General features: G+C 41.3%; 1 protein-coding gene and 1 long non-coding RNA gene across 3 annotated transcripts in view; one reads left to right on the top strand and one right to left on the bottom strand.

The window, feature by feature from the left end:
- Positions 1-4,334: 4,334 nt before the first annotated feature.
- Positions 4,335-27,446, top strand: part of rfx4 (regulatory factor X, 4) — a 34,251-nt gene continuing 11,139 nt past the window's right edge. For both annotated transcript variants that reach the window (XM_034176776.1, XM_034176775.1), the window contains exons 1-14: positions 4,335-5,092; positions 7,348-7,434; positions 7,650-7,710; positions 17,809-17,932; positions 20,556-20,617; positions 20,938-21,151; positions 21,624-21,701; positions 21,843-22,006; positions 23,755-23,855; positions 23,997-24,055; positions 24,169-24,313; positions 24,694-24,788; positions 25,159-25,276; positions 26,036-26,155. In XM_034176776.1, the coding sequence (XP_034032667.1) occupies positions 5,050-5,092; positions 7,348-7,434; positions 7,650-7,710; positions 17,809-17,932; positions 20,556-20,617; positions 20,938-21,151; positions 21,624-21,701; positions 21,843-22,006; positions 23,755-23,855; positions 23,997-24,055; positions 24,169-24,313; positions 24,694-24,788; positions 25,159-25,276; positions 26,036-26,155 (1,471 nt within the window). In that variant the 5' untranslated portion in view covers positions 4,335-5,049. The remainder of the gene's footprint in view (positions 5,093-7,347; positions 7,435-7,649; positions 7,711-17,808; positions 17,933-20,555; positions 20,618-20,937; positions 21,152-21,623; positions 21,702-21,842; positions 22,007-23,754; positions 23,856-23,996; positions 24,056-24,168; positions 24,314-24,693; positions 24,789-25,158; positions 25,277-26,035; positions 26,156-27,446) is intronic.
- Positions 9,398-22,445, bottom strand: LOC117515955. The gene is made up of 3 exons (XR_004562267.1): positions 22,351-22,445; positions 20,902-20,907; positions 9,398-9,409 (listed from the first exon to the last, which is right to left on the bottom strand). It is a non-coding gene; the product is annotated as an uncharacterized LOC117515955 (long non-coding RNA).

Here is a 27,446-nt window from a genome sequence, read left to right as displayed (position 1 = left end):
ATTCGCCTGTGAGCACTCCTTGTGGGAGGAGTCGTCCAGCCCCTCATCGGAATTCCTTTGTCTGAGAAGTTGCTGAGAGACTGGCGCTTTGTTTGATCAAAATTTTTTCTAAACCTGTGAGACACATCGAAGTGGACATGGTTCGAAAAATTAAGCTGGTTTTCAGTGAAAATTTTAACAGCTGATGAGAGATTTTGAGGTGATTCTGTCGCTTTAAGGACTTTTCACGGTGCGAGACGTCGTGCAGCGCTCTCAGGCAGCGTCATCAGCCTGTTTCAAGCTTAAAAACTCCACATTTCAGGCTCTGTTGATCCAGGACGTCGTGAGAGAACAGAGAAGTTTCAGAAGAAGTCGGTTTCAGCATTTTATCTGGATATTCCACTGTTAAAGGAGATTTTTTTAATGAAAGACGTGCGGGCGGATTGCAGCGTCGGCTCGCAGCCGCCGCGACGCTCCGTCACAGGAAAAACACCTCTGCTGGAAGCCTTAAGGACAAGTTGGAACATCTCCAGCTGATAAACAATTTCTCATATACTCACTCCACTGAAAGCCATCAAAAGCCAACTGGATTTTAACAAATGGTTATCAACACGGAGGTGTTTTTCCTGTGCCGCCGCACGTCTTTCATTAAAAAAATCTCCTTTAACAGTGGAATATCCGGATAAAATGCTGAAACTGACTTCTTCTGAAACGTCTCTGTTCTCTCACGACGTCCTGGATCAATAGAGCCTGAAATGTGGAGGTTTTAAGCTTGAAACAGGCTGATGACGCTGCCTGAGAGCGCTGCACGACGTCTCGCACCGTGAAAAGTCCTTAAAGCGACAGAATCACCTCAAAATCTCTCATCAGCTGTTAAAATTTTCACTGAAAACCAGCTTAATTTTTCGAACCATGTCCACTTCGATGTGTCTCACAGGTTTAGAAAAAATTTTGATCAAACAAAGCGCCAGTCTCTCAGCAACTTCTCAGACAAAGGAATTCCGACGAGGCGCTGGATGACTCCTCCCACAAGGAGTGCTCACAGGCGAATGACGTCACCGACAGGCGTGGAAAAACTCACGCATGCGCACGAGGGTTCAAGCATGTCTGACGTAAAAACATATGAATGAAATCCATATAGTTTTTGAAAAAAAAAAAGGACCTATACTTTACGGACAGCCCTCGTACTACACTAGTGTGATTGGAGAATAATAATGCATCAATAAAAAATTAAATGACAGCTATAGAATCCACGACACAGTTTTATGACAAATGCAGATGGAAATATAAAGTAACCAGTCCAAGCATTGCATGCTTAAAAAAATCAAAAATAAGAATGAAGGGAACATTAGTTTTCCATTGATTGATTGATTGATTTTTTATTTTTTTTTTAATAACTTCTGATTCTTTGTTTCCACAAATGCTGTTGCTCAGTTTTGTGTTTTCATTGAGTTCAACACTGATGCTGGATGAACGCCAGTCAGTTTATATTTGGATTGTGGTGTGCAAGTGTCCAGCTCACATTTGATGACATTTTATATCTTTGTTCAGTGCAAAGCTATCCTGAATGTCTCCACAGTGTGTGCCGCTTGAATAGCTCACTGCTATTAGTTGTTTTGAAGCAGGTTATATCCAATACACAAAAACATGCTTTTCCTTCATCCTGCACAATCACTTCACTGCACACAGACTCTAAACCTGTGAGTTTTCTGAACAAGGAAAAAGCAGGTTTTCTCAGTTTTCTTTTTCTTTCTCTCTTTCCCTCTCCTCTACTTGGTGTGTCCACCAATTTTTTTGTTTTTTGCAGTGGAATGGAAATGACACAGAACAGATTGCATATTGGCATCAACCCCTGTAGAAATAAGGTGTGAAGTCACCTTACAGGAGGTGCATAGTGCACCTGAATTACACCGTAATCATGTAGAAGGAAACATAGTAGAGAAGCTTGAATCTTCGACTGGACTGGGTTGCTTGACGTGAGGATGTTTCGCTTCAAATCACAGAAGCTTCCTCAGCTAAAATTCTTGCTCTGGTAGTCTGACTTCTGTCTTGACTCTTGCAGAGAAGAATAAACCAGAAGCCAACAAAAGCTGGAGTTTTTAACCTAACAAGACCCCTCCTACCGAGAGGCCGACTGCTATAGGCTAGTGACTAAACAATAGCTCTAATTAGCACCTATTGTGCTCTAGTTAGCACTCTCCTAATGATGGGATGGAAGCCTCCCCTGATGGCTCCCTTGACGACTCTCCTGATGACGTGAATGACTCATTACCATGAACAAAAGACTGAAACTGCTTTGACCTGAGTACCCCATTGTAAACAGGGGACAAAGCGTGTCTGAGACCCGCCCCCCGGTTAAGGCTGGGTTTCAACTGTTTTACAAAGAATGCTTCCTTGACACCTCTCTCAAACCATTTCTTCTCTCTGGCTAAGATTTTAACTTCCTTGTCCTCAAACGTGTGTTTAGTGTCCCTCAGGTGGAGATGAACTGCAGAGTGAGGTCCACTGGCGACCTCTCTGCAGTGCTGGTATAGCCTCTTGTTTAAAGGTTGCTTAGTCTCACCTATGTAGTGTTCATTACAGTTTTCCTGACATCTGATATAATACAATTGCTCTGTTTGTAAATAGGGATCCTGTCCTTAGGGTGAACTAATTTCTATCTCAAGGTGTTAACCGGTTTAAAGTAAACTGGAATTTTGTGCTCTCTGAAGATCCTCTGTAGTTTTTCCCCTACTCCTGCTAAACAAGGGAGAGACACTCCTCTTCTTCTTGTCTCCGTCTCCTGTCTATCTGGTCTCTTTGTTTTCTGGGACTTCTGCACTTTGTCCAGGGACCATCGTGGGTACCCACATACTGTGAGGGCTTTCCGTACAAGTTGTTGTTCTTTAGCCCTTCCCTCTGCAGTTGTGGGCACCTGTAGGGCTCTGTGTTGAGCCCAGAGCTTGTGTTCAAGGGGGTGGTTTGAGCCAAAGAGCAGATATTGGTCAGTGTGAGTGGGTTTTCTGTAAACCCCTGTCTGGAGCTACCTGTTCTCTCCAATCATAACATCACAGTCCAAGAAGGCTAAATGGTTGTTTCTGGCATCCTCACGTGTGAACTTGATATCGGAATCCACCGAATTGATGTGTTCTGTAAAGTCCTCGACCTCCTGTTGCTTGATTTTAACCCATGTGTCATCGACATATCTGAACCAGTGACTGGTTCAGATATAGAAGGAAACATGTTTTGCTGTTATTAAAACAAAAGTTTGCAAGAATCATGTCAAATATGCTGCTCATTTTAGGTTCCTACGTGGTTCCTTACTGATGTTTTGGAGTTCATAGACTGTCTAATCATAGATTTATGTGTGTGTGTGTATGCAAACCTGTGGTATTTGGAGCTTAAATGGTCAGTAAACTCACCAAGTGAAGAACTGGACGCTCGACAGCATGTTGTTTATATTTACTTCTCGTTTCCTTGACACTCGCTCGTGTCACAGAACAGCAGCGATGTGCTTTGACTCGTACAGGTTTCCTCTTTGAATCCTAAATGCCGCGTTGCACCCCTCTGCCCCACACATGCACAGCTCAAATGAAGCCTTTTTACATGACAAAAATGGTACGCATCCATTTGTGCATGCAGCGTGTGTGTGAGGATAAGAAGGGTGGAAGCGGTTCTTTTGGCGGCTGCACCTGTTCTATTTTATGGGACTCTAATGGGCAGATAGCAGTAGGATGGAAAGGGCATCCATGGGTGGGGGTGGGGGGGGTACAGACTCTACCTTCTCCTTATTTGGCTGAAATTAATTAGATCCTCTGTGGTCACACAGTTGCGTTAAGCACTATTTGGGGTCCTCATTGTGATCGTATTTTTTCTTATTGCTTTAAATGAAAGCAACTTTCAATTGTTTCCTTGACTTGACGTCGTCAACTCGAGTTTGATTTATATTTGCAGTCTTCTTTTTCCCATAAATGTCCAAACGTGTGCACCCTAACATTTATTTTAAGTCTGACCTCGTGTAGTTTCCTGTGCGGTGCTGCCTCGACCCCACACACGCTCTCAGGTGGCGTGCACGCTGAGGCGACAGTGCCCATGTTTGCGCACTGGAAGAGAAAGTCCTCCTTTGCTATCGATGGTGCGGTGAGTAATTCAGCCATAATCCGCCTTTCTCCTCTCCCCTCTTCTTTCCCTCTTCTTTCCCCCACTCCTGTGGTTCCATTCATATTCTAATCACAGCTTTCCCTTCTTCAGCTCTCAGGCACTCCATCAGAACCCTCCCAGCCTCAGGCTTTGCACTTTTACTCTCCCACTTTTTGTGACCATTCCCCATTCTCAGATACACATTAAAATAAAGCAAAAAAAAGTGAGCTAAAGGAGGTGAAAAACACTCACACACTCACGGGGACAAGTGAGGTGTTGACTTTGTCAAAAGTTATGATGAAGATCCACTGATGATGGAATGTCAGGGAGGAGAATAAACAGAGCAAATGTGGCAACAAGTGTCTTTGGGATCTGAAATGGGAGTTAAAATCAGAATTGATGGAGGCTGTATTTATTTGAAGCTTGGGGGTGTATAAAACTTATTAAATGCCATAATGGAAGACGGGGAGGCCACAGTGTTAGGACTGCGTAGATCTAAGCCCCCTTTTTTCCCTTCTTTTTTTTCTTTTTTCGTTGGGAGGGAGCTTTTCTTATTCAAAACAGCCCCACAAAAGACTTCCAGTGAGCCTTGCCACATCCCCATCTGACTTGGGGCCATTCATCAGCCTTCCAAGCCTATCAATGACATGTCCCCATCAGGGCTCCTATAAAATCAGCCCCTTTCCCATGAAACATCAGCAAACATTTTGACGGCTCTGGCTTTCCCCCCGCTGGATTTCTGGAGTCTCTACCCCCCCTTTCCTCCCTTGTTCCCACCTCCCCCTCTCCTACGCCAATGCCACCCCTCTTTGGGCGAACCTCCGATCCTGAACATCTCCTGTGACGGGTAGTGGTCGCGAAAACGTAGAGGCGAGGGTAGAGCGGCTGAGGAGGGGGAGACGTGCACCAAGCCATTTTCTTGGAGGAGCCAGTGTCGTTGATGGGAAGAGGATGCACTGTGGGCTGCTGGAGGAGCCGGACATGGATTCCACAGGTTAGTTCTGCTAACTCTGCTGCTTCTGCCCCGTCTGGATGAGCGACTGTTCAGGAGCTTCTGTCGTTGGACTTCTGCAAGCCCCAAACTTTCTCCGTAATAATTTAGCTGAACATGTCCTTGTGCTCGAGTTTTGTTTTTTCGTTTTTTTGTTTTTGTTTTTGTTTTTTTTAATTTCTCTCATAATTTCCGATGCGTTGCATGTCGCAGGCATTAATGGGGCGTGCTGATGTATTATTGTCCACACTTATCAACAAGTTTAAAACAAAAAATTACAAATTGGAATATTTCCCTAAAGTTAGATTTTTTTTTTTCCTTTTTTTTTTCTCCATAATGAGGGTTGAATTTTGAAACAGCCTTTTTATAAGATGCACCTGCTCTTCACCCTAATTTGTTAGCGGACTGTCAGAATTTGTAATAATTCATCAGTGAGATATTTTATATCTGAAATGCTAAAAAAAAAAATTAAATTGTCTAATATGAAATTGAGTTAAAATTCATGTCCAGTTTTTAGTTTCATATGTAGAAGTGGATCTGTGTATTTAAATATTAGTGACTAATAAAAATTTAAAAAAGAATCTGAATTTTCATCAAGCTTGAGTTTAAAGAAATTTTTGTGTGTGTGTTCTGATGTGGTTTCATCCTGAGACTGTTAAGAAATGAGCTAGCATCCGTTTCACTTGTTGATCAGATTTAATCCAATTATTTAGATCTCTAGTTCATCAGTTCCCTTGACAAATGAAGCTTGAGCTCTGGGCTTGTGTGGAGAATTAATTTCACTTCACTGGATTCAATTTTTCAATTCCAGGATTTATATTTTTAGTCAGATGAAAATACTGTTTGTCTCCACCAGTGAGTCCAAATATGAGAATTATGGATGTGATTTTAATTCCACACGTGAATCCGTTGTTGGCGTAGTGACGTGAAATGCAAGGAATCAGTGATTATCACTCATAAGTATAACTTAAAATATTGATGAATAAGCTGACATAAGACATTGTTTGTAATCAGAGGGCCACAAGTCTTTGATCTTTTCTGTCAGCTTGAGCCAAATGTCAAATTATTGACTCTTCAGCAGGTGCAAACCTCTCAGGCCTTGGAGGTTTTCGGTATTTGTGACTTCCTTTGGCTCTGCACATGGAACTTTACATGCAACAAAAAAGTATTTTGCTTGAACAAAATTAAAGATTATTTAGTTTGCATTTAAGTTTGTATCTTGGATTTTTTTTTTTTTTTGGTGGGGAAAATATACTTTTTTGTTGCATTTTGTTTACAAATTGCATGCAATTACTACCAACTAGTTGTTGATATTGAAAAATCTGCTATTGCACTTAAACAGAATATTTATTTAAGTACTTTGTTTTTTGTTTTTTTTTGGCTGCTCCCATTTGTTTGGGGTTGCCCCAGTGTGGGTCACCTGTCTCTCTTCTGGAACGGAATTCCAATTTTCATGTTTTACTCAGAATGCACTTCCTGGTGCAATTCCGGATCTAACCTTACAGGAAAACAACCTGATCAACAAGTTGTGATTAATGGGAAAAAAACAGCGCAAAGTAAAGGAACTGGACTTTGGGGGACTTGAACCCTGGACCTTGTTGCTGTGAGGAGAGAGTGCAAACCACTGCTCCACCATGCTGCCATTTAAGCACATTTAAATGCAAACAAAACTAAAAGAATTTTCAATAAAGTTCTGCTCCAGCAGCCTATTTTCAACATGAAAGCTGCTGCTGGCGGCAGTTGAGCCATTTGTAAGCAGAAATTAAAAGAGGACAATGAGCTCTATTCCATGAGACTGCTTTTAAGTAATGTGCGCTGGCTCTTTGAGGTGTCTGTGTACGCTGCTAGTCTCCTGGGAACAATGCTGGATTCCTGCCGACTTGCTGAAAACATCTCAAATAAAGCTGTGGCCGTACCACGGCCCATACAATCGATTGTCAACTTTCCCTGTCACATCAGTGACAATTAACGTGTCTTGAGTGGGCAGTGATTTGCACTGTTGATGTAAATACAGCTTTGTTTCTATTCTGCTGCTAGACAAAGTCAGTTCTTCACAAAATTAGTTTATTAAAGGAACCCAGTTTCAGTGGAAATCCAGAATGGCTACAAACTTATTTGCACTCAGAATGAACAAATTCTATCCGACACAGGCGTACAGTTCCAGTAAAATACGTTTTAGAGATTTTATTGGTGTTTTATTATTTTTCTGGTGTCACATTAAACTGGTTTGAGCTTTTTGAAATAATTATCATCTTCAGAGAGCTGGATTGAAAGATGCCTCAACGAGAGCGAGAACAAGCGATATTCCAGCCATGCATCTCTGGGAAACATGTCCAACGATGAACGTAGGTTTGACAGTCTAAACATTCTGCTGAAAATAGTGACAGTTGCAGACTGGCCTTCCGGCTGTTTAATATCACTTCTATGCTGTAGTAGTCATTTAACTGTTTGTGTGCCACTGAAACACTAAATACTGAGGGTTACTGTGTTTGAGTAGATTTGCATCACACGTGATGTGGCATATTCTGTCGTAAAATCCCCAAATTATGATGTTTTTCAGATGAAGAAAAAGAAAACAACAGAGCTTCTAAACCACATTCGACACCGGCTACTCTGGAATGGTAAGTTTTTAATGTTTGCATTAGCTTTTATTCTTTGAGTGTACAGTTGTGCCAAAAATCTGTAAATGTGCAAAAAGCGTACCGTGTTTCTAACGTCTGCGTTCTTTAAAAAAGCTTGTTTTTAAAAAAAGTTTATGCACACTTTACATTTTTACATGTTGAAGATATAAAATCACAGAATAAGTCCATTTTATTTTGCAAATTCATTTCTTGCCAACAGTAGAAATATTTTACTATAAATAATTCTATAAACATGTCATACAGTGCATCTGGAAAGTGTTCAGTGCTTCACTTTTTCCACATTTTTTAATATTACAGCCTTATTCCAAAATGGATGAAATTAATTTTTTTCTCAAAATTCTACACACAATACCCAATAATGACAATATGGAAAAAGCTTTTTTATTTTTGCAAATGAATTATTTTTTATTTTATTTTCATTTTTTTAAAACCTAAGAAATTTATTTACATAAGTGTTCACAATCTTTGCCATGAAGTTCAAAATTGAGCTTGGGTGCATCCCGTTTCCACTGATCATCTTTGAGATGTTTCTACAGCTTAATTGGAGTCCACCTGGTGTAAATTATGTTGATTGGACATGATTTGGAAAGACACACACCTGTCTTCATATGAGGTCCCACAGTTGACAGTGCATGTCAGAGCACATACCAAACATGAAGTCAAAGGAATTGTCTGTAGACCTCTGAGACAGGATTGTCTCGAGGCACAAATCTGGGGAAGGGTACAGAAACATTTCTGCTGCTTTAAAGGTCCCAATGAGCACAGTGGGCTCCATCATCTGTAAATGGAAGAAGTGTGGATCCACCAGGACTCTTCCTAGAGCTGGCTACCCGTCTAAACTGAACAATTGGGGGAGACGGACCTTAGTCGGAGAGGTGACCAAGAACCCGATGGTCACTCTGTCAGAGCTCCAGCATTTCTCTATGGAATGAGGAGAACCTTCCAAAGGAAAACCATCTCTGCAGCAATCCACCATTCAGGTCTGTATGGTAGAGCGGCCAGATGGAAGCCGTTCCTTAATAAAAGGCACATGGCAGCCTGCCTGAAGTTTGCCAAAAGGCACCTGAAGGACTCTCAGACCATGAGAAACAAAATTCTCTGGTCTGATGAGACAAAGATTTAACTCTTTGCCGTGAATGTGAGACGTCATGTTTGGAAGAAACCATGTACCTTCCCTACAGTGAAGCATGGTGGTGGCAGCATCATGCTGTGGGGATGTTTTTCAGCAGCAGGAGAGAGTAGTCAGGCTTGAGGGAAAGACAAATGCAGCGATGTACAGACATCCTGGATGAAAACCTGCTCCAGAGCGCTCTTGACCTCAGACTGGGGCGATGGTTCATCTTTCAGCAGGACAATGACACTAAGAACACAGCCAAAATGTCAAAGTAATGGCTTCAGGACTACTCTGTGAATGTTCTTGAGTGGCCCAGTCAGAGTCCAGACCTGAATCAGATTGAACATCTCTGGAAAGATCTGAAAATGGCTGTGCACCGACACTCCCCATCCAACCTGATGGAGCTTGAGAGGTGCTGCAAAGAGGAATGGACAAAACTGCCCAAAGATAGGTGCACCAAGCTTGTGGCATCATATTCAAGAAGACTTGAGGCTGTAATTGCTGCCAAAGATGAATCAACAAAATATTGAGCAAAGGGTGTGAATACTTATGTAAATGTGATTTCTTAGTTTTTATTATGTTTAATAAATATGATTTGCAAAAATAAAAAAAACTAACTTTTTCATGTTGTCATTATGGGGTGTTGTGAGTAGAATTTTGAGGGGAAAAAATTAATTTACTCCATTTTGGAATAAGGTTGTAACATAAAATGTGGAAAAGTGAAGCACTGTCAGTACTTTGTGGATGCACTGTATTATGTCACTTTTTTTTTCTTTTTGTTTTTAGCTCTGACAGCTACAGTATGAATTTTTTTTCACGTTACATGGCTGAAAATCTGCTCACTTTTGATGTTTTTTTTTTTTTACACATATTTGAAGATTGTATTAAATCACACCAGGAAAGGAAGTTGGGGAAAAAGCTTGCTTGTTTTTAGTCAAACTTTAATCTTTCTGTTTTCATCAATTTTGTTAGTCCTCCTGATGGTCTTATTAATGTAATTTAATTCATGTTGGTCATTTCCCAACAGAAACACAAAAATAACAGCAGTGTGCGCATGTATGCAATAATGCGTTATATCCAAATTTCTCCTCGGACATCCAGATTACGTATGTTTGGCTGTTGCACACTTCGTGCCAATGATGACTTAATACACACACACACACACACACATATATATATAAATTAATAATTTCCTAGATTTAGTGAATCCTTTGCCACAGCCTTAAAAACCCAAAACACAAGCGTTACACAAATTCTAAAGTATACCTTTGCTTTTGGAATTGCTTTCTATCATATTTATATTTTATTAGTTGTGCATTTGACTGTTATGACTGATGTAATTAGAAATGTAACTCAGTATTGACAAAGCGTTCTGAAAATATCTTAATTTCAGGTTTTAAAATTGAGATTTCAGACAGGGAGCACGGTGGCTTAGTGGTTAGCACTGTTGCCTCACAGCGAGAAGGTCATGGGTTCAATTCCCACCTGTGGCCCTTTGTGTGGAGTTTGCATGTTCTCCCCGTGTATGCGTGGGTTTCCTCCGGGTGCTCCGGTTTCCTCCCACATCCAAAGACATGTGGGTTAGGTGGATTGGAATCTTTAAATTGTCCATGGGTGTGCGAGTGGGTGTGAATGTGTTTGTTTGTCTGTTTGTGGCCCTGCGACAGACTGGTGTCCTGTCCTGGGTGTACCCCGCCTTGCGCTTTATGACTGCTGGGATAGGCTCCAGCCCCCCGTGACCTTTGATTGGACAAAGCAGTTGAAGATGAGTGAGTGTGTGTGAGATTCCAGACAAATTTTTGTTTATTTATTTTAAAATGTCTTTTTACATTTTAGAGAAAATTTGCTCTAAAGAATGCAACATGATATTATTTTATTAAATTGCATAAGATAAAATTGGTGGGGGGATAAATGGTGGTGTGAATAAATGTTTTGAGCTTATTGTCAGACCACATTTTGATTCTGATTTTCAGCTTGTCAGAAGTCTTAACAATGCAAATTATCTTAATTAAATTCCAGTAACAGGTATAAGCTGTGCTGGTTGATTTTTTTTTTTGTGTGTGTGTGATCAACCCTAAGAACAAAGAAGTGCTTATGAAAAATAGTCTCACTGTCAAAACAAAAATATTGTTAATCAGTGTTATTAGAGAAATATAGGTCACTTTTTAACGTGAACAGGCAGAACATAAAAACTATTGACGTACATGGAATATAAATGGAAACTTTAAGTCTAACAGTGTTTCGTCTGTTTCTGTGAAAACCCCTCAGTGGCAAGTTTCCAGGGGCGGACGAGAGTCACCCTGAGATACTCAAGTCTTTGAGGGTTCTTGGACTCATGCTAACATCCCTTTACAATGTTGTATTGATGTTGATACCTCTAGACTTTTAATAAAAGGATCTTTTAATAAAAGGAGATGGTAGAATGTGTCCTAACTATGGAAGAATCAGACTTCTCAGCCTCTCTAGGAAAGCATATACCGAGGTACAGTAAAACTTGCACATAATGGATTCATGTGGACCAGCGAATTTTGCCCGTTATATAAATCCGCTATATATATATATATATATATATATATATACTAAAAGATGGATAAAATCCTTTATATGTATGTTGCGGATTTGTTACAGTCAGGAGGCACCGAACGATCTACAGGGAATCCCCAGCACCAATTAGACTTGCGTATTTCCTTGATTAAATGTCTGACATTGAATAGGGGCCTGCCCTGAAAAACTAAACACCTGCCTTAAATAAGTGCCGGGAATTATCTGCATTAAAAAGGATTATATTTGGTCAAGCCACTCTTTTTTCCTAAGTCTGCTATGGAGTGGTACCTTAAAACCCTAAAGCCTGATTTATGCTTCCGCAGTTCTGTTACTCTATGGCCATGCAATAACGTTGACGTGCGCATGACCATTTTAAAGTTCTCCATTGCATTGGCGAGCGTCTTATTGCAATTTCCCACAGGAACAGTGGCCTTTTCTGGATTAATTTGTCCTTCAATGAGCTCCACTTCTTTATACAATCATCAACCTCCAAACTAACACTACGGTATGTGCAGTTTCCTTCTATGAATTACAGGTCATTTGTGTGCCTTTGTAGTTTTTAGACTCTGTTTTGCAAAGTTGGTCAATTTGCGGACTTTTCTGCCAAACGTATTTGATCCATGATCAAAATGTAATCTGCGGGCCCACTGCAAAAACTATTAAAATATGACGGGAGAGGAAGGAGTAAAACTGGAAAAGTGACCAATCACAGCCCTTGCAGTCTTTGTCATTTAGCACCGTGCGCGTCAGGCTATGGGGAGGGTTCGCAGCCATGCAGAGGGCTCTGATCTAAAGTGGCTGTCTTTGGTTCACCACACCAAGGGGATATCTGTGTGAAACTTAACACCATATTACAGTTTAAGCAGCAAGCAGCATTTGTTAATAATCGACGGCCTTGAGAGAAAGTCTGTTGTACAAAATCTGGCATATATAGTGTTTATTACATGGGAAAACCTTACAAAAGCAAAAGCATTGGGGCTTTTGTCTGGTGAGTGTGAGTGTTTAGTTTGTGATGACGGTTTAGGCGAGTTTTACTGTACTAGAGAGGAGACTTAGACCGTCAGTCATACCTCAGATTCATGAGGAGCAAGGTGGGTTCTGCCCTGGTCATGGAAAAGTGTACCAGCTTTTTACCCTCACAAGGATATTAGAAGGGTCTTGGGAATATGAAAACCTGGCTCCCTCGTGGTGTCCTGTGTGTAGTGCTCTGGCAATGTGGGGTACTGGAACCGCTGCAACACGCAGTCCGCTCTTCATACGGCCATAGTAGGAGCTGTGTATGCATTCTCTGCATCACATCAGACCTACTTCTGGTGGGTGTTTGACTCCGACAGGACTACCTCTTGTCCCCAGTCCTGTTACTGATGTTCATGGACAGAATTTCAAGGTGCTGTCAGGGACTGGAGTGTGTCTAGGTTGATGACCTCAGAACTGCATCTCTGCTTTTTGCAGAAGATGTGGTTCTGTTGACGTCATCAGATTGCGACCTCTGATGCGCAGTGGCCAGTTTTGAGGCAGTGTGTGAACCGACTGGAATGACAATCTGCACCTCCAAATTTGAGACAGTGGTACTCTGTCGGAAAATAGTTGATTGTTTCCTGGGTCAGGAGAGAGTTATTGCCCCATGTGGTGGGGTTTAAGTGTCTCTGGGTCTTGTTCACGAGTGAGGCTAAGTTGGAGTAGAGCTCATTAGACAGATTAGGGTTGCATCTGATGTCTTATGGATGCTGTACGGGACAGTTGTGGTGAAGAAAGAGCTGAGCTAGAGGGCAAGACTCTCGATTTACCAGTCGATTTACACTCCTATACTCACCTGTGGCCATGAATGTTGGATAATGACTGAAAGAACAATGTCATGGATACAAGCGGTGGAAGTGAGGTTCCTCCCTCTGTAATTTCGGTTTAGACTCCGGGATAGGATGAGAAGCTTGAATATCTGGGAGGGACTCAGAGAGGAACTGCTGCTTCTTTGCACTGAAAGGAGCCAGCTGAGGTGGTTCCGGCATCTGATGAAGATAACACTCTTATTGTCTCCTTTGGAAGATCTTTCAGACACGTCCAACTGTGAGGAGGCCCTTGAAAAGACCCAAGACATTGTAGAGGGAGTATATTTCCCAGATGGCTTGGGAACGCCTCTGGATCCCCCAGGAAGAGTTAGAGGACTTGGTTGAGGATAGGGAAGTGTGTCCTGAGCTGCTTGGCCTACTGCCATTGTCACTTGGACCCAGATAAGTGGCAGAAAATGAATACTTGAATCAAAGTAATTACAAGAAATACTGCTAGGGTGTTTTTTTTCCCCATTTTTTTTATACGATCCCAACTTTTTTCTGAGGTGGGATGTAATTACAAAAAACCCTCCTAAAACACTTAATATTTAAGGCTGGATGACTAATGAAAATCACTGATGACTGGTGGTACCAGATTAGTCGATGAATAATTTTCATTTGTTGACAATTCTGGTACCATGAGTCATCAACAAATAATCTTGACGATAAATTAATGTCATATCTGACCAGTGAATGTACAAACTGACCTTTAATTTAAAACACACACAAACTATAGAAGTACAAATTGAAAACATGACACTAATGTAGTAAACTATGTGGAAACAAAGTCTGTGGTACTGCAGTGTGCAACCCCTGTACAAGATATTTATTAAAAACCCTTAAGTGAACAGAGTGGTGGCTGCTGGTGGATGCTTCAACTAAGTTATTTTCATAATTGATTATATTCTGAATGAACTGATTAAGTCCATAAAATGATGAAAAATGCTGATCAGCATTTCCCAAAGCCCAAGATGATGTCCTCAGTCTTGTTCTGTCCATAACTAACAGATATTCAGTTTATCACAGAGGATTTTAGAAAATAGCAACACAGAAAATATTGAAGTTGAAATTTCAAAATTTCAGTATTTAACAAAAATAAATTTTACATAGATTCAAACCAATTCATTGTCAAAATAGTTGATTAATAATAAGTGCATACATCAATTATTGCAGCTCTAGTTGACCAGAAGAAAATTTACTGCCTTGTTGTGAACTATTACTGCTAGCTGCCACATTCACTACAAAACTATTTAGCACACTTTCTGCAATAAATAGTTTACAGAGTCACTACTGTCAGATCTGAGTCATAACACTCATGTTCAAGTTATAGTTTGCACTTGGAAAATACCATTTTGCAAAAATCAGTTTTTATTTTTTAACATCCATTCCTGATCTGCTGTGGCAACCCAAGTGAAAAGGGGAAAACCAAAAGAACTTGCTTACATTAAGCTTTCAATGTCCTAAAGCTTGAATACCTTGTTACCTCAGTAAAATTGCACTGTAAAGATTGCTTGTGTGCTTAATACAAAGTCAGATGTGACTGGTGTACCACAAGGGTCCATTCTGGGTCATTTCAAACTATTTTGTCATCTTCAACATCATGTCACATGTACACTGAAGATGTAATGGTAATGTGTCATGGACTCTGTTTCTCACTGTCAAACGTGTGTGTGTGTGTGTGTGTGTGTGTGTGTGTGTGTGTGTGTGTGTGTGTGTGTGTGTGTGTGTGTGTGACTTGTCTGATGTATTATGAAGCCATAAGGTGATGCATATTCAGATGTTTTGACCTGTTGACCATAAAATTTTGTTAGAGATTAGAGCATGCCATAGGTATTAAAGGCACTGCGCTGCGGTGGTTTGAATCATATTTATCTAATAGATTACAATTTGTTCATGTAAATGGGGAATCTTCTTCACAGACTAAGATTAATTATGGAGTTCCACAAGGTTATGTGCTAGGACCAATTTTATTCACTTTATACATGCTTCCCTTAGGCAGTATTATTAGACGGCATTGCTTAAATTTTCATTGTTACGCAGATGATACCCAGCTTTATCTATCCATGAAGCCAGAGGACACACACCAATTAGCTAAACTGCAGGATTGTCTTACAGACATAAAGACATGAATGACCTCTAATTTCCTGCTTTTAAACTCAGATAAAACTGAAGTTATTGTACTTGGCCCCACAAATCTTAGAAACATGGTGTCTAACCAGATCCTTACTCTGGATGGCATTACCCTGACCTCTAGTAATACTGTGAGAAATCTTGGAGTCATTTTTGATCAGGATATGTCATTCAAAGCGCATATTAAACAAATATGTAGGACTGCTTTTTTGCATTTACGCAATATCTCTAAAATTATAAAGGTCTTGTCTCAGAGTGATGCTAAAAAACTAATTTATGCATTTATTTCCTCTAGGCTGGACTATTGTAATTCATTATTTTCAGGTTGTCCTAAAAGTTCCCTGAAAAGCCTTCAGTTAATTCAAAATGCTGCAGCTAGAGTACTAACGGGGACTAGAAGGAGAGAGCATATCTCACCCATATTGGCCTCTCTTCATTGGCTTCCTGTTAATTCTAGAATAGAATTTAAAATTCTTCTTCTTACTTATAAGGTTTTGAATAATCAGGTCCCATCTTATCTTAGGGACCTCATAGTACCATATCACCCCAATAGAGCGCTTCGCTCTCAGACTGCAGGCTTACTTGTAGTTCCTAGGGTTTGTAAGAGTAGAATGGGAGGCAGAGCCTTCAGCTTTCAGGCTCCTCTCCTGTGGAACCAGCTCCCAATTCAGATCAGGGAGACAGACACCCTCTCTACTTTTAAGATTAGGCTTAAAACTTTCCTTTTTGCTAAAGCTTATAGTTAGGGCTGGATCAGGTGACCCTGAACCATCCCTTAGTTATGCTGCTATAGACTTAGACTGCTGGGGGGTTCCCATGATGCATTTGTGTTTCTATCTCTTTTTGCTCTGTATGCACCACTCTGCATTTAATCATTAGTGATTGATCTCTGCTCCCCTCCACAGCATGTCTTTTTTTCTGGTTCTCTCCCTCAGCCCCAACCAGTCCCAGCAGAAGACTGCCCCTCCCTGAGCCTGGTTCTGCTGGAGGCTTCTTCCTGTTAAAAGGGAGTTTTTCCTTCCCACTGTCGCCAAGTGCTTGCTCACAGGGTGTCGTTTTGACCGTTGGGGTTTTTCTGTAATTATTGTATGGCCTTGCCTTACAATATAAAGCGCCTTGGGGCAACTGTTTGTTGTGATTTGGTGCTATATAAATAAAATTGATTGATTGATTGATTGATTGATGTTTTAATGCCAGAGAAGTGCTTAAATCTGCATTATCAGACTGTGTAGTATAAGGAGTACACACTCTGCTGACATATGATGTGCATATCTGAGATTTAGGCCTAAAGCATTAACAGAATTAACATAGAGTTGACTGACACAGCAGCATCACATTAAAGGATGATGACAACTGGATTATGTTGTATTTTATGTACATGTGCATCTGCAGTGATGTCACATTTACTTCTTATTAATGACAAATGCAGCTTGATGCTCCCTATTTTCTGGGGACTTCACGATGCTTTAATGTGCCTGCAGCTGTTTGGTTATTGCTATACCTCCTGCAAACAATTTTTGGGTGTGAAAATCACCTTATCCATCCCTCCACCCGTGACTTTTGTAAGCGCCACTCCTCTTAAATCGTTTGTATATCAGTGAAACATGACATAGTGGCAGAACACCATATGAAGTTGGACATTAAGGAATATAATTCTTGTCCAGTATTATCATTTTGTGAGCTCGTTCATAGAACTCCTCCAGTTTAAATTTCAGTTGCTTTCTGCTCTACCTGTGTTAATACCCATTTTAAGTTGTTGAAGACCCATTAATTTATCAGTGGTCTGCAGGTGGCAGTATGATGGGTCTGTAGACACACTGAAATTTAGCATAGCCCTCGTAACTATTATTGGGTAGCGTAGTCTTGTTTGAGGGTAGATGCAAAAGGGGTAAAATGAAAGGGCATAATTCTACTTTTGGGGACAGCTCTCGTGGTGCTTTCTCATGTAATTTTGGTACTTTTGCATGTACTTTTTGGGCAAATTGCATGCAAACAAAGTAAAAAGGCAAAGAAGTGAAGATGCGGTGGACAGTGGACATGTGTTGCGGTTTGTTTACGACCCGGAGTGCAAACATGTCGAGGTGGTTGTGCAGGCGAGAAAATGCAGCTACTCTGTCAAGGTGTGTCGGCTAAAACTTACCGACACGACCTCTCTCATTTGCCTCATCTTCACTTTTCCACTGGGAACCGAAAAACTGCACTTTTTTTGCGACTGCGTCGGTGACTGCAGTCGAAAACAAAGGAGTACACCATTTTTCCATTAGAAGTGATGCTGTTTGTGCTGGCTGTCCCCGGAAGTGGACAAATCCCACGATATCACACAGGGGTGCAAACGAGACTGCGGTTTCCTATTACTGACTATGATGGTGTGTCTTCTTTGACCAAAGCATCTTTTAAAAACTGCCACTTCCAATTTTTTTCTCACCATTTTTAAAGGTACTGATGAATGTGTGTCGTTTACAGGTTAGAAGAGAACTATGAGATAGCTGAAGGTGTATGCATCCCCCGAAGTGCACTCTACATGCACTACCTAGACTTTAGTGAAAAGCACGACACGCAGCCTGTCAACGCAGCCAGTTTTGGGAAGGTACGATTCCATTCTCGTTTACCATTATTATTGAACTTTCTGGCACTTGTGCATTCTCATTGGGGTCCATCATAACCAAATCGACTTCCAAATCCTTGTAAACATCTGAAACTCATCAATTTGATGTCTTGGTATTTTGGTATTTATACAGCAGATGTGTTTTAAAGTTAAGAGGAAGAGAAGCTCGCACTGAACACACGATCTAGAGCCAAAGGAGATGCACTTCCCTTCGTTCCCACAACCCCAAGAGGTTCCTCAGCCTTCGTACCCCCAGCCATCCCCTGTACCCCGGACTCTGGCAGCAACCCCCAACCTAGCCCACCCCCACCCCTCTGCAGCTTCTGTCGGAAGATATTGAAAAAGAGAAGCAGCCTGGATTAATGTGTAATTAAAGGAAATTTGGAAGGGTGAGATGTTGCGGAATGTTAGATCAGTGGCTGGAGCAGTGTGGGGTGTCCTTTAGGAAGGCTTCATTGATTCTGGACAAAAAACGAGAGAGGGCCCGGACTGCCTCCCTGTCTGCTCATTTATCAAGCGGGGCCTGACAGAAACTTCACAGCTTGGCCTCTTTTTTCATCCCACACAATGGAGAGCTACACTGTTTGCTAAAGTTTCTGCACCAGGAGTTAGACCAAGGAGCCAATCTCTTGGACAAAAAGAGGAAGGAAGGAGGGAGTGGAAGAGAGAGACCGGAGGAGTTAGGATGGGTGGAGTGGAGGAGGGGCAGAGTGTTAACATGTTGATATAAAAGGGAAAAAAGCAATTCTCCTGGATTTTAAAAAATGGACGCTTATCAGTTCCTTTAAACCCTCCAGGTCTCCCCCACCACCACCATAAAAGTTTAATGTTCTCCTAACAGACTGAATTATTCACATTCTCAAAGAGCACAGTACAGTCTGTTCTCTTCACTTGAATGCAAAATCTGTCGAATACAGTTCGATCCATAAGTATATAGACGGTGACAATTTTTGCAATTTTTCTGTGTACAGCACTGCAGTGGGAGATGAAATGAAACATAAAGATGTTTGTGTAGTGTTAACTTTGAGCTATAATTCAAGGGGTTTAATAAATATTATGTTAATCCTTCAGTAATTAGAGAAACTAAATATAATTCATTTCCATTTGTCCGTAAGAAATAGTCATTAAGGTACTGTATGGTAAATCTGTCTGGAGCAGGTTGTTCTCAAAAGCTCTAACTGTGCAAGAAAGGCACTGGTGAGGGAAGTCGGCAAGATTTTTGTCTGTTGCTTTACCAGTTGTGCAGCTTCATGATGGAGTGGCAGAGAGAATTTTCATCCAAAGATGATGGGAAATTTTATCAACCCATTTGCCATAGAAGACCTTAGATTTGATCTGGGTTTTTGTTGTTTTGATTTGTTTTTTTAAAGAAAGTCCTGCTCTGTGCTGTTACACCATGTAGAGCAGGGGTGGGCAGCTTGTTCCAGAAAGGGCCAAAAGGGTGCATGTTTTCTTTGCAGCCACTAACTCCACCAGGTGATTTCACTGATTAACTGATTCCATCTGCTCAAAGTGATATTAATCAGTGAAATCACCTGGTGGAGTCAGTGGCTGCAAAGAAAACCTGCACCCTCTTGGCCCTTTCTGGAACAAGTTGCCCACCCCTGATGTAGAGCTTCTGCAGTCACACAGCCACAGAAGCCTGCAACTCTTTCATGTCTTGGTGGCTTCACTTGTTTCCTTCTTGCACAATCATTCAGTTTGTGAGAACTTTATCAGGGGGAGGTGATGGTCTAGTGGTTAAGGTGTTGGGCTTGAGACCAGAAGATCCTCGGTTCAAATCCCCGCCTGACTGGAAAATCACTAAGGGCCCATGGGCAAGGTCTTTAATCCCCTATTGCGCCCGGTGTGTAGTGAGTGCCTTGTATGGCAGCACCCTGACATCGGGGTGAATGTGAAGCATAATTGTAAAGCACTTTGAGTGACTGATACAGATGGAAAAGCGCTATATAAATGCAGTCCATTTACCAAACAGTATCACACTGTTGGTGTTTCTTAATGATTTATGCAAATGAAGTCCAAGACAGAGACATAGAAGTCCAAGAATTAGAAATACTTGTTTATCCAGCCCCTGACTTGTCGAAAGAACACTGGCTTAAAACTTTTTTTTTTTTGTACCGTATTTAAAAAAAATATATAATGTTGAGTTTGTCCAATTGCTTGTGTGCTCTGAAAATGGGTGGATTATGTATATTAAAAAAAAAAAAAAAAATCTATAATTCCTAAATGGTTTATGTAATATTTTTGTTGGACCCCTTGAATTAAAGCTGAAAGTCTACACTCGACACACATCTTGATTATCTCATTGCAACTTTGTTGCAATGGCGTACAAAGGCACAATTACAGAAACGGTTGTTGCTGTCCAAATACTTTTGAACCTGACTATAAACCCTACATATTTTCTCCTGCTTTTATTTTTCCTGTAGGTCATTAAATATGCAGAAGTGTATATTTTCTTTACAAGCATCTATTGTCTTTTTTATGTTTTTTCCATTACAGTCATAGGCTGATGTGAATTTTTGGCCATTTCAAATATATTTTCTGTGTGTTTGTGGTTTAGACTACAATTGCAACTTTTTTTGTTTTTCTTTTTTTGCAATGACAGATCATCAGGCAGCAGTTTCCAGCACTAACTACCAGAAGATTAGGGACAAGAGGCCAATCTAAGTGAGTAGCTGCATGCAAAGGGACTACACACGACTCTTTGGTTTTAAATAAATCTCACAACCAAGTTATGTGGCATGTGTACCTCCTCCACCTTCTAATAGGCACAATATTCATCCATTCCTTCATTTATTCATTTTCTATGCCCACTTACTCCGAGCAAGGGTCACACGGGGCTGGAGCCTATCCCAACAGTCCCATAATATTCATGAAGGTTTATTTATTTATTTATTCATCACTCTCTGTGTACTCTGTAGTACTAATAGTTGGACTGGGTGTCATAAAACTACCTTCTGCTCCTCTAAACCCTCTGTTGACCGTAGGTACCACTACTATGGCATAGCGGTGAAGGAGACCTCTCAGTATTATGACGTGATGTACTCCAAAAAAGGAGCGGCGTGGGTGAACGAGACGGGGAAGAAAGAGGTCACGAAGCAGACAGTGGCGTATTCACCGCGCTCCAAACTGGGGACGCTCCTGCCAGAGTTTCCAAATGTCAAAGACCTAAATTTGCCTGCCAGCCTGCCAGAAGAGAGGGTAAACAGGAGTTATAAAAGTCCTTCCTAACATTCCTCCCCCCACCTCTCCCTGCCATCTCTCCATCCCTGTGCCTCCCCTCCCCAAAGGCTCTGAGCTTTTATCCACCCCAGGACCCAGGACCTTCACTGGGTTTGCGTGTAGCGAAGGACCATGAGGATTTATATGCTGGCTCCTCACTAACTCTTAATCTTTTGGGGGAGATAATAAGATCCTAGCAGTGGACAAAGGACAGGCACTAGCTGTCCGGCTTTTAAAGAGGGGCCATGATTTTAAATGGTTTGTGTTTTGGTGATCTCTAAAGCTTGTTTTATATTACTTTGCTCTGGCTTAAACCTGTAACATGTATTTATTGGTTCACGGGCTTTGTTTGAGATTTATTTTGTTGTTTTTCTGCTACATTCTTGTCTTGCTAAGGAAAAAAGCTGCTGTTTGTTCTTTGGTTAGATCAATACTATGTTCTTGTCCACAGGTGTCAACCTTCATCATGATGTACAGAACGCACTGTCAGAGGATACTGGACACGGTCATTCGTGCCAATTTTGATGAGGCAAGTTTGGACATGTTTTTAGAAAGTATAAGTTAACCCTTTTATTTGTGTATTTTTTTAAGCTAATGGCATTGACCGTTAAAAAAAAAAAAAAAAAACTTGTTTCTCCTATATTGTATGTCATTGTGTACATTTGTGAAGGTCCAAAGCTTCCTGCTGCACTTTTGGCAGGGCATGCCACCCCACATGCTCCCTGTCCTCGGCTCCACCACTGTGGTCAATATAGTCGGCGTTTGCGACTCTATCCTGTACAAGGCCATCTCCGGGGTGCTGATGCCCACCGTCCTGCAAGCACTGCCTGATAGGTAAGAGTGGGTTAGCTTAAAATGCAGCCATGGCAACAGGAGCTGACTTCAGTTGTGCACCTTCAGTGCAAATTGAACTTTTGCATTAACAGTTTAAATGTGAAATAAGCTCTGCAACATACATGACACTTTGCAGTCTTGGTCAAAATAATTTAAGTGTACTATTTACAATATCTGAAGATATAAAAATGACAGAACCTTTTTTTTCTAATCAGAATATTGAATAAAATGTCCCAGGTTAGTGAATAACAACAAACTCACAATCCCACATTTATAAAATGTAGTGTATATGGGTATTGTCACATATACAAATCCAAGATAGACAGGCACCCGAAAACACCCACATTTACATTTTTGTAATTGGCACCATTGGATTCCTTGTCCCTGAAAATGTGCATTTAGCCACTGGAATGAAGATTCTAGATCATCTACAAGCTGAAATATTTGCGAAACCAAGATGGCCACCATGCTGGATTCCAGGTAAATGGACCTGCACAAAAATGTAGCAAAATTACATAACAAGCTTGACTATCTGAGAAGCCTACTCAAGTAAAAGTAAATTACAGTCTTTACTCAAACTATATGTTACCTTCTTCAAATGTTGATCTCTGTTGTCATCTCATGGTTGGCTGATGAAAATTATGAATCCAAGTGATGATATCACAGGTTCCCCCAGCCCCCCTGCTTCTCTGTGTGTGTGCTATGTAAGTTTTTGGACTATTGTTATGCCAGCAAAGTAACAGATAAAACATTTGTGTGCACCTCATTGCAATGCACGGGCATGTGCACACTTTCTGTGCGGCATATTTCCCTTTTCAGTTCTTTTTTGGGCTCAGTGGGATAAATTGTGCTCTGTGTGCGCCAACTCCACAATTAATATTAAAATGAAAATGGTAGTGGAGATTATTTTAGGGGATCATACTTAACTGACAGCCATGATACTCTGTAAATACATTATTTGCATTGTTTCTTAGCTTTTTTTTAAAATGGAGCGTCAGTTTGCTTTCACCAGAGAACAGAAAGTTACTTGTGCATTTTATAACATATGTTACCTGGAGCCAGAACAGTGGGTTTGAGGTAAAGGTCTTGTCTTTCAGCAGGACATGAACCAAAACACACGTCCAACAGCAAAGAATTGTTGAGGATTTTAATCCTGCTCATGTTACCTGTCTGTGTCCTTGGACAAGACACTTAAGGCCCTTTAATCTGCATTGTCTCTGTCCACCCACCTGTGAATGGGTACCATCCTTGGCTGGGGAAGTAACCTGTGACTGACTAGCGTCCCTTCCAGGGGAGTCATAGACTCTCATCTGCTTTAGCCTGCATAGAACGTCTTACTTAATAGGTGTCTGGATGTCTACAAAAACATTTGGAGCCTATCATTGTTGTGAAAGGTTGTCCCACCAAACATTAGTGAAGGCTGCCAATAATTGTGTCTGGGGTGTAATTTGTGTTTGTGTTGTTTCACAAGTACCTAAGCAACTGTTGCATTTTTATTAAATATTCTGTTTATGTAAAAATGGGTTAATTAGCGTATATTTCTGGAGATATTGGGAATTTTACTGTTGAAAATCAGGAGTGTCGGTATGTTTGGCCCAGGATGTGACGTCAGCATTACAGCTATAACCAGGTCAAACTGTAAAAAGCCAAACTGTGAACTTTGTGATGAGTTAGGAAAATATATTGAAAGTAAGAGGTGTGTGTGTGTGTGTGTGTGTGTATATATAATTGTTTTCTTATATTGTCAGTTTGACTCAGGTTATTCGAAAATTTGCCAAACAGCTTGATGAGTGGCTCAAAATAGCACTTCACGACCTTCCTGAAAACCTGAGGAATATCAAATTTGAACGTAAGTGGTTACCTTTTTTTGATAAGAAGAGAGAGCAGGAAAAAAATGACCTTCATGATGTTTTGTATTTTAAAAATATGGGTGTAAAAAATTGTTTTTATTTAAATAACACTTGTGATATCTTTTACTTTTGATTTGCAGTGTCCAGGAGATTTTCTCAGATTCTAAAGCGGCAAACCTCATTAAACCATCTATGTCAGGTGCCTGTCATACTGTGAATTTATTTATTAATAAAATCCATATGATCAAACATGGCTGATAAGGGATACGTCTGTGTGAGTAATATCGCTGCTGCTGATTTATCTGTCCCCAGGCGTCTCGCACAGTGATAAACAGCGCTGACATCACCTTTCAGATGCTGGAGGACTGGAGGAACGTGGACCTGAACAGCATCACCAAGCAGACACTTTACACTATGGAGGACTCACAAGAGGAGCACAGGCAGCTTATTATCCACTGTAGGTTGAAATGGTCCGTGCGTGATCGCAAGCCTATATTGTCTATTTAATATGATTCCACTCAAACACCCTCACTTGTCTAAAGGCCTGTATTTCAAAACAAAAGGCAGAATTACACTTCAGCTGTACTTAAACCAGCTGCAGGCAGATAATCATTCCCACGACCAGGAAAGTCGAGCATTAATGACAGACCAAAAGGTTAAACAAGTTCACTCTGTTCTGAAACTCCCCACGGAGCATCTCCAATTCAGTCCAGTGTTGCTCCTCAGAATTGGACCTGATGGGGTCAGAGGTCACAGACACGTAGAAGCTGTTATATAACGATGAAGTTTGCCCGACCTCGAAATAGATGTAACCTGACTTTCTCCTTTCTGTCGCAGTATATCAGGAGTTTGACCGTCTGTTAGAGGAACAGTCTCCAATCGAAGCTTATATTGAGTGGCTGGACTCGATGGTGGACCGCTGTGTCATCAAGGTCAGGCACTAAGCACTTCTTTCACTGATTTCTTAGAGTTTTTCTGATAATTTTTCAACTTGTTTTGTTGTATTTCTAATACCATGACACATGCAGTGTAGTTCTTCCTAGTTGATGATGTCTTCAAGCTTCCCATTAGCTTCCATCTTGAGCCAGATATAGGCTTGTAAAATTTGGTTGTCCGGGCAACGTCTTGGACTCCACAGACAATAGTTCAATAGGAAGGCGTGTCTGCAGGGGCAAATTAAATAGTTGACTTGTTGACATGTTTTTCGTTCCTGAGGGTTAAGCCCAATACCGTCCTCGGGGTTAATTCTACCCCGGCATCACAACCCTTCCCCCTCCTTTCTCATGGAAATGTCCTCTTTAGGTGGCAGGGAAGAGGCCCGGGTGCCTGAAGAAGGTGGCCCAACAGTTCCTGCTGATGTGGTCTTGTTTTGGTACCAGAGTCATCCGGGATATGACCTTGCACAGCGCACCCAGCTTTGGTGAGTTGCTGTTTCTCTGCTGTGCCGCAGCCATGATTTATTCATGTAACAAATTATGTACATACACAATATCGTTCGGTACTGTACAATGACTGAACCATTGCTTTAATACCTCACAGTGTAATACCAAAGTTCTAGCATAAATCAAAGAGAATAAAATGCGTACTTCACGGACTTCTGCCCTTTGCTAATGCCTGTGAATACTGACGACACAGCTGCTCGCTGTGTTTTGGTAAAGCAGGTCTCTGTGCACAAACAGCTAATTAACAAAAGCCACCCCTCCCCTGTCCCAATGTGTTTGCCCATCTTTTCCATTTTATGACTCGTCCGCAATACACCCCACTCTCTGAATAGCCACAAGTGTTTATTATGCGTATAGCAGCAGCCCTGAAAAGCACAATGACACAATTGTGACATTCCTTCCCGTTCCGCACTCTCATCTTCTGTTCAGCTCAGGGGGGGTCAGTCGACATATTTTTGGCAGTGGAAACAACCGCGCTTCCTTCCGTTTAAAAGCAGCTGGCCTCCTGTTATTTTGGAGGATATGACATCAGCGCTCAGATGCTTTCAGAAATGCTTCAATCTTGTTGGTCAAAATTATTTAACACGTAGCCAAAATCATAGATTGTGATTTTGTTCCCCACACAAGCAAGAGCTTCACTGTTACCCTGCTAGAGCTGCTTCTTTAACGATGTAATCTTTTACCATAGCTCTGCTCCACTTTCTGTCGTGCAAAACTCGTCCTTTGTCTGTGTGCAGGTTCCTTCCATCTAATTCATCTCATGTTTGACGATTATGTGCTTTACCTGCTGGAGTCTCTGCACTGCCAGGAGCGGGCCAATGACCTGATGAGAGCCATGAAGGGGGAGGGCAGCACAGGTGAGACCAGTGCACATAGGTCCTATTACTAACCAGTAACAACACTGCAGCTGAATCTTATGTTGTGATCTCCATCTGGAGAGCACTTTGTTTTTATTTTAGTCACAAAATCACAGAGTAAGCACTGTACTGAGGGCGGACAACAAAATTAGTTGAACAGAGGGTGCAGATCCATTTGGGACATGTCTGACAGGTCAAGTCTCTCATCTGGGAGCATGTAATGGTGCCGCATCTACCACACTATGGAACAGACTTGGGTCCTGAATGGCAGCCATCCAAGCAGGCAAACACCTCTGACAACACATTCCTGTTTAAGTGGAGGGAAATACCAGTGAAAAGCTGGGTGCTGGATACAAGGAAGTTTTATTTACTATGTTCATCAGGCGTGGGCATGTCAGTGTCCTGCCCTTTAAACCAAAGTGCAACAGGTGCGCGGTGCTGCGGTAAAAGATGCTGAAGTATTTCTGGTAAGTTAATACAGTTATGCTTCAGGCAGGCTATTCAAAATGGATTAATTGCATATTGTGATCAAAATCTTATTTCGCTGACTGTCCACATTTTCTGTACACACACACACACACACACACACACACACACACATATATGTATGTGGCGATTCAATGTGTGTCCGGGTGGCAGTCCCCATTTTCCTTCTTATTCATATTTGTTATTATATTCATGTCATAGTCTCCAGCAGGGTATGTGATTGGGACTAAGCATGGAGCAGGATATTTTCACATACCGGAGCAGTACCAGACCCACTCACACCATGCTATTTAGCCTGAAACTCCCTGCAAGCATCATGTCAAACAGGCACCTGCACACACATGCTGCCACTCAGTCCTTCCACATCATTATGCATATGCCTGATGTGACTTATTTTTGGATGTCATTTTACAAGTTTGTGTGCATGCAAGTGAGCAAACCTACTTATGTAAGGAGTATCTGAGTGTTGTGCTCCTTATGTAAATGAAGACACAGTGCTGGACTTCAGATCAGGTTTTTGGTCATCTGAGGCACAAATGCTTTCTGGTAATGGACATTATTATCACTGAGGCGTTGTTGGGGCGGTAGCATAGATTTACATTTACGCTACCTGTCCCTACCTGCGGACAGGTAGGGAGAGGAGGGCGACCGATATTCGCCCTCGTCTAACTCGGGCGAATATCAGTCATTTTGGGCGACTGGGTATGGACGTCGGCCCTCTGAAAAGGCATACCGCCCTCCAAAAGCATGTTATTGTATTAATATCAGTGCACCAACTTTGCACTTGACCACATCTCATATTTAA

Source organism: Thalassophryne amazonica, chromosome 8 (genome assembly GCF_902500255.1).
Source record: "Thalassophryne amazonica chromosome 8, fThaAma1.1, whole genome shotgun sequence".
Taxonomy (NCBI): Eukaryota; Metazoa; Chordata; class Actinopteri; order Batrachoidiformes; family Batrachoididae; genus Thalassophryne; species Thalassophryne amazonica.
This window is presented reverse-complemented; position numbering and strand designations above follow the sequence as displayed.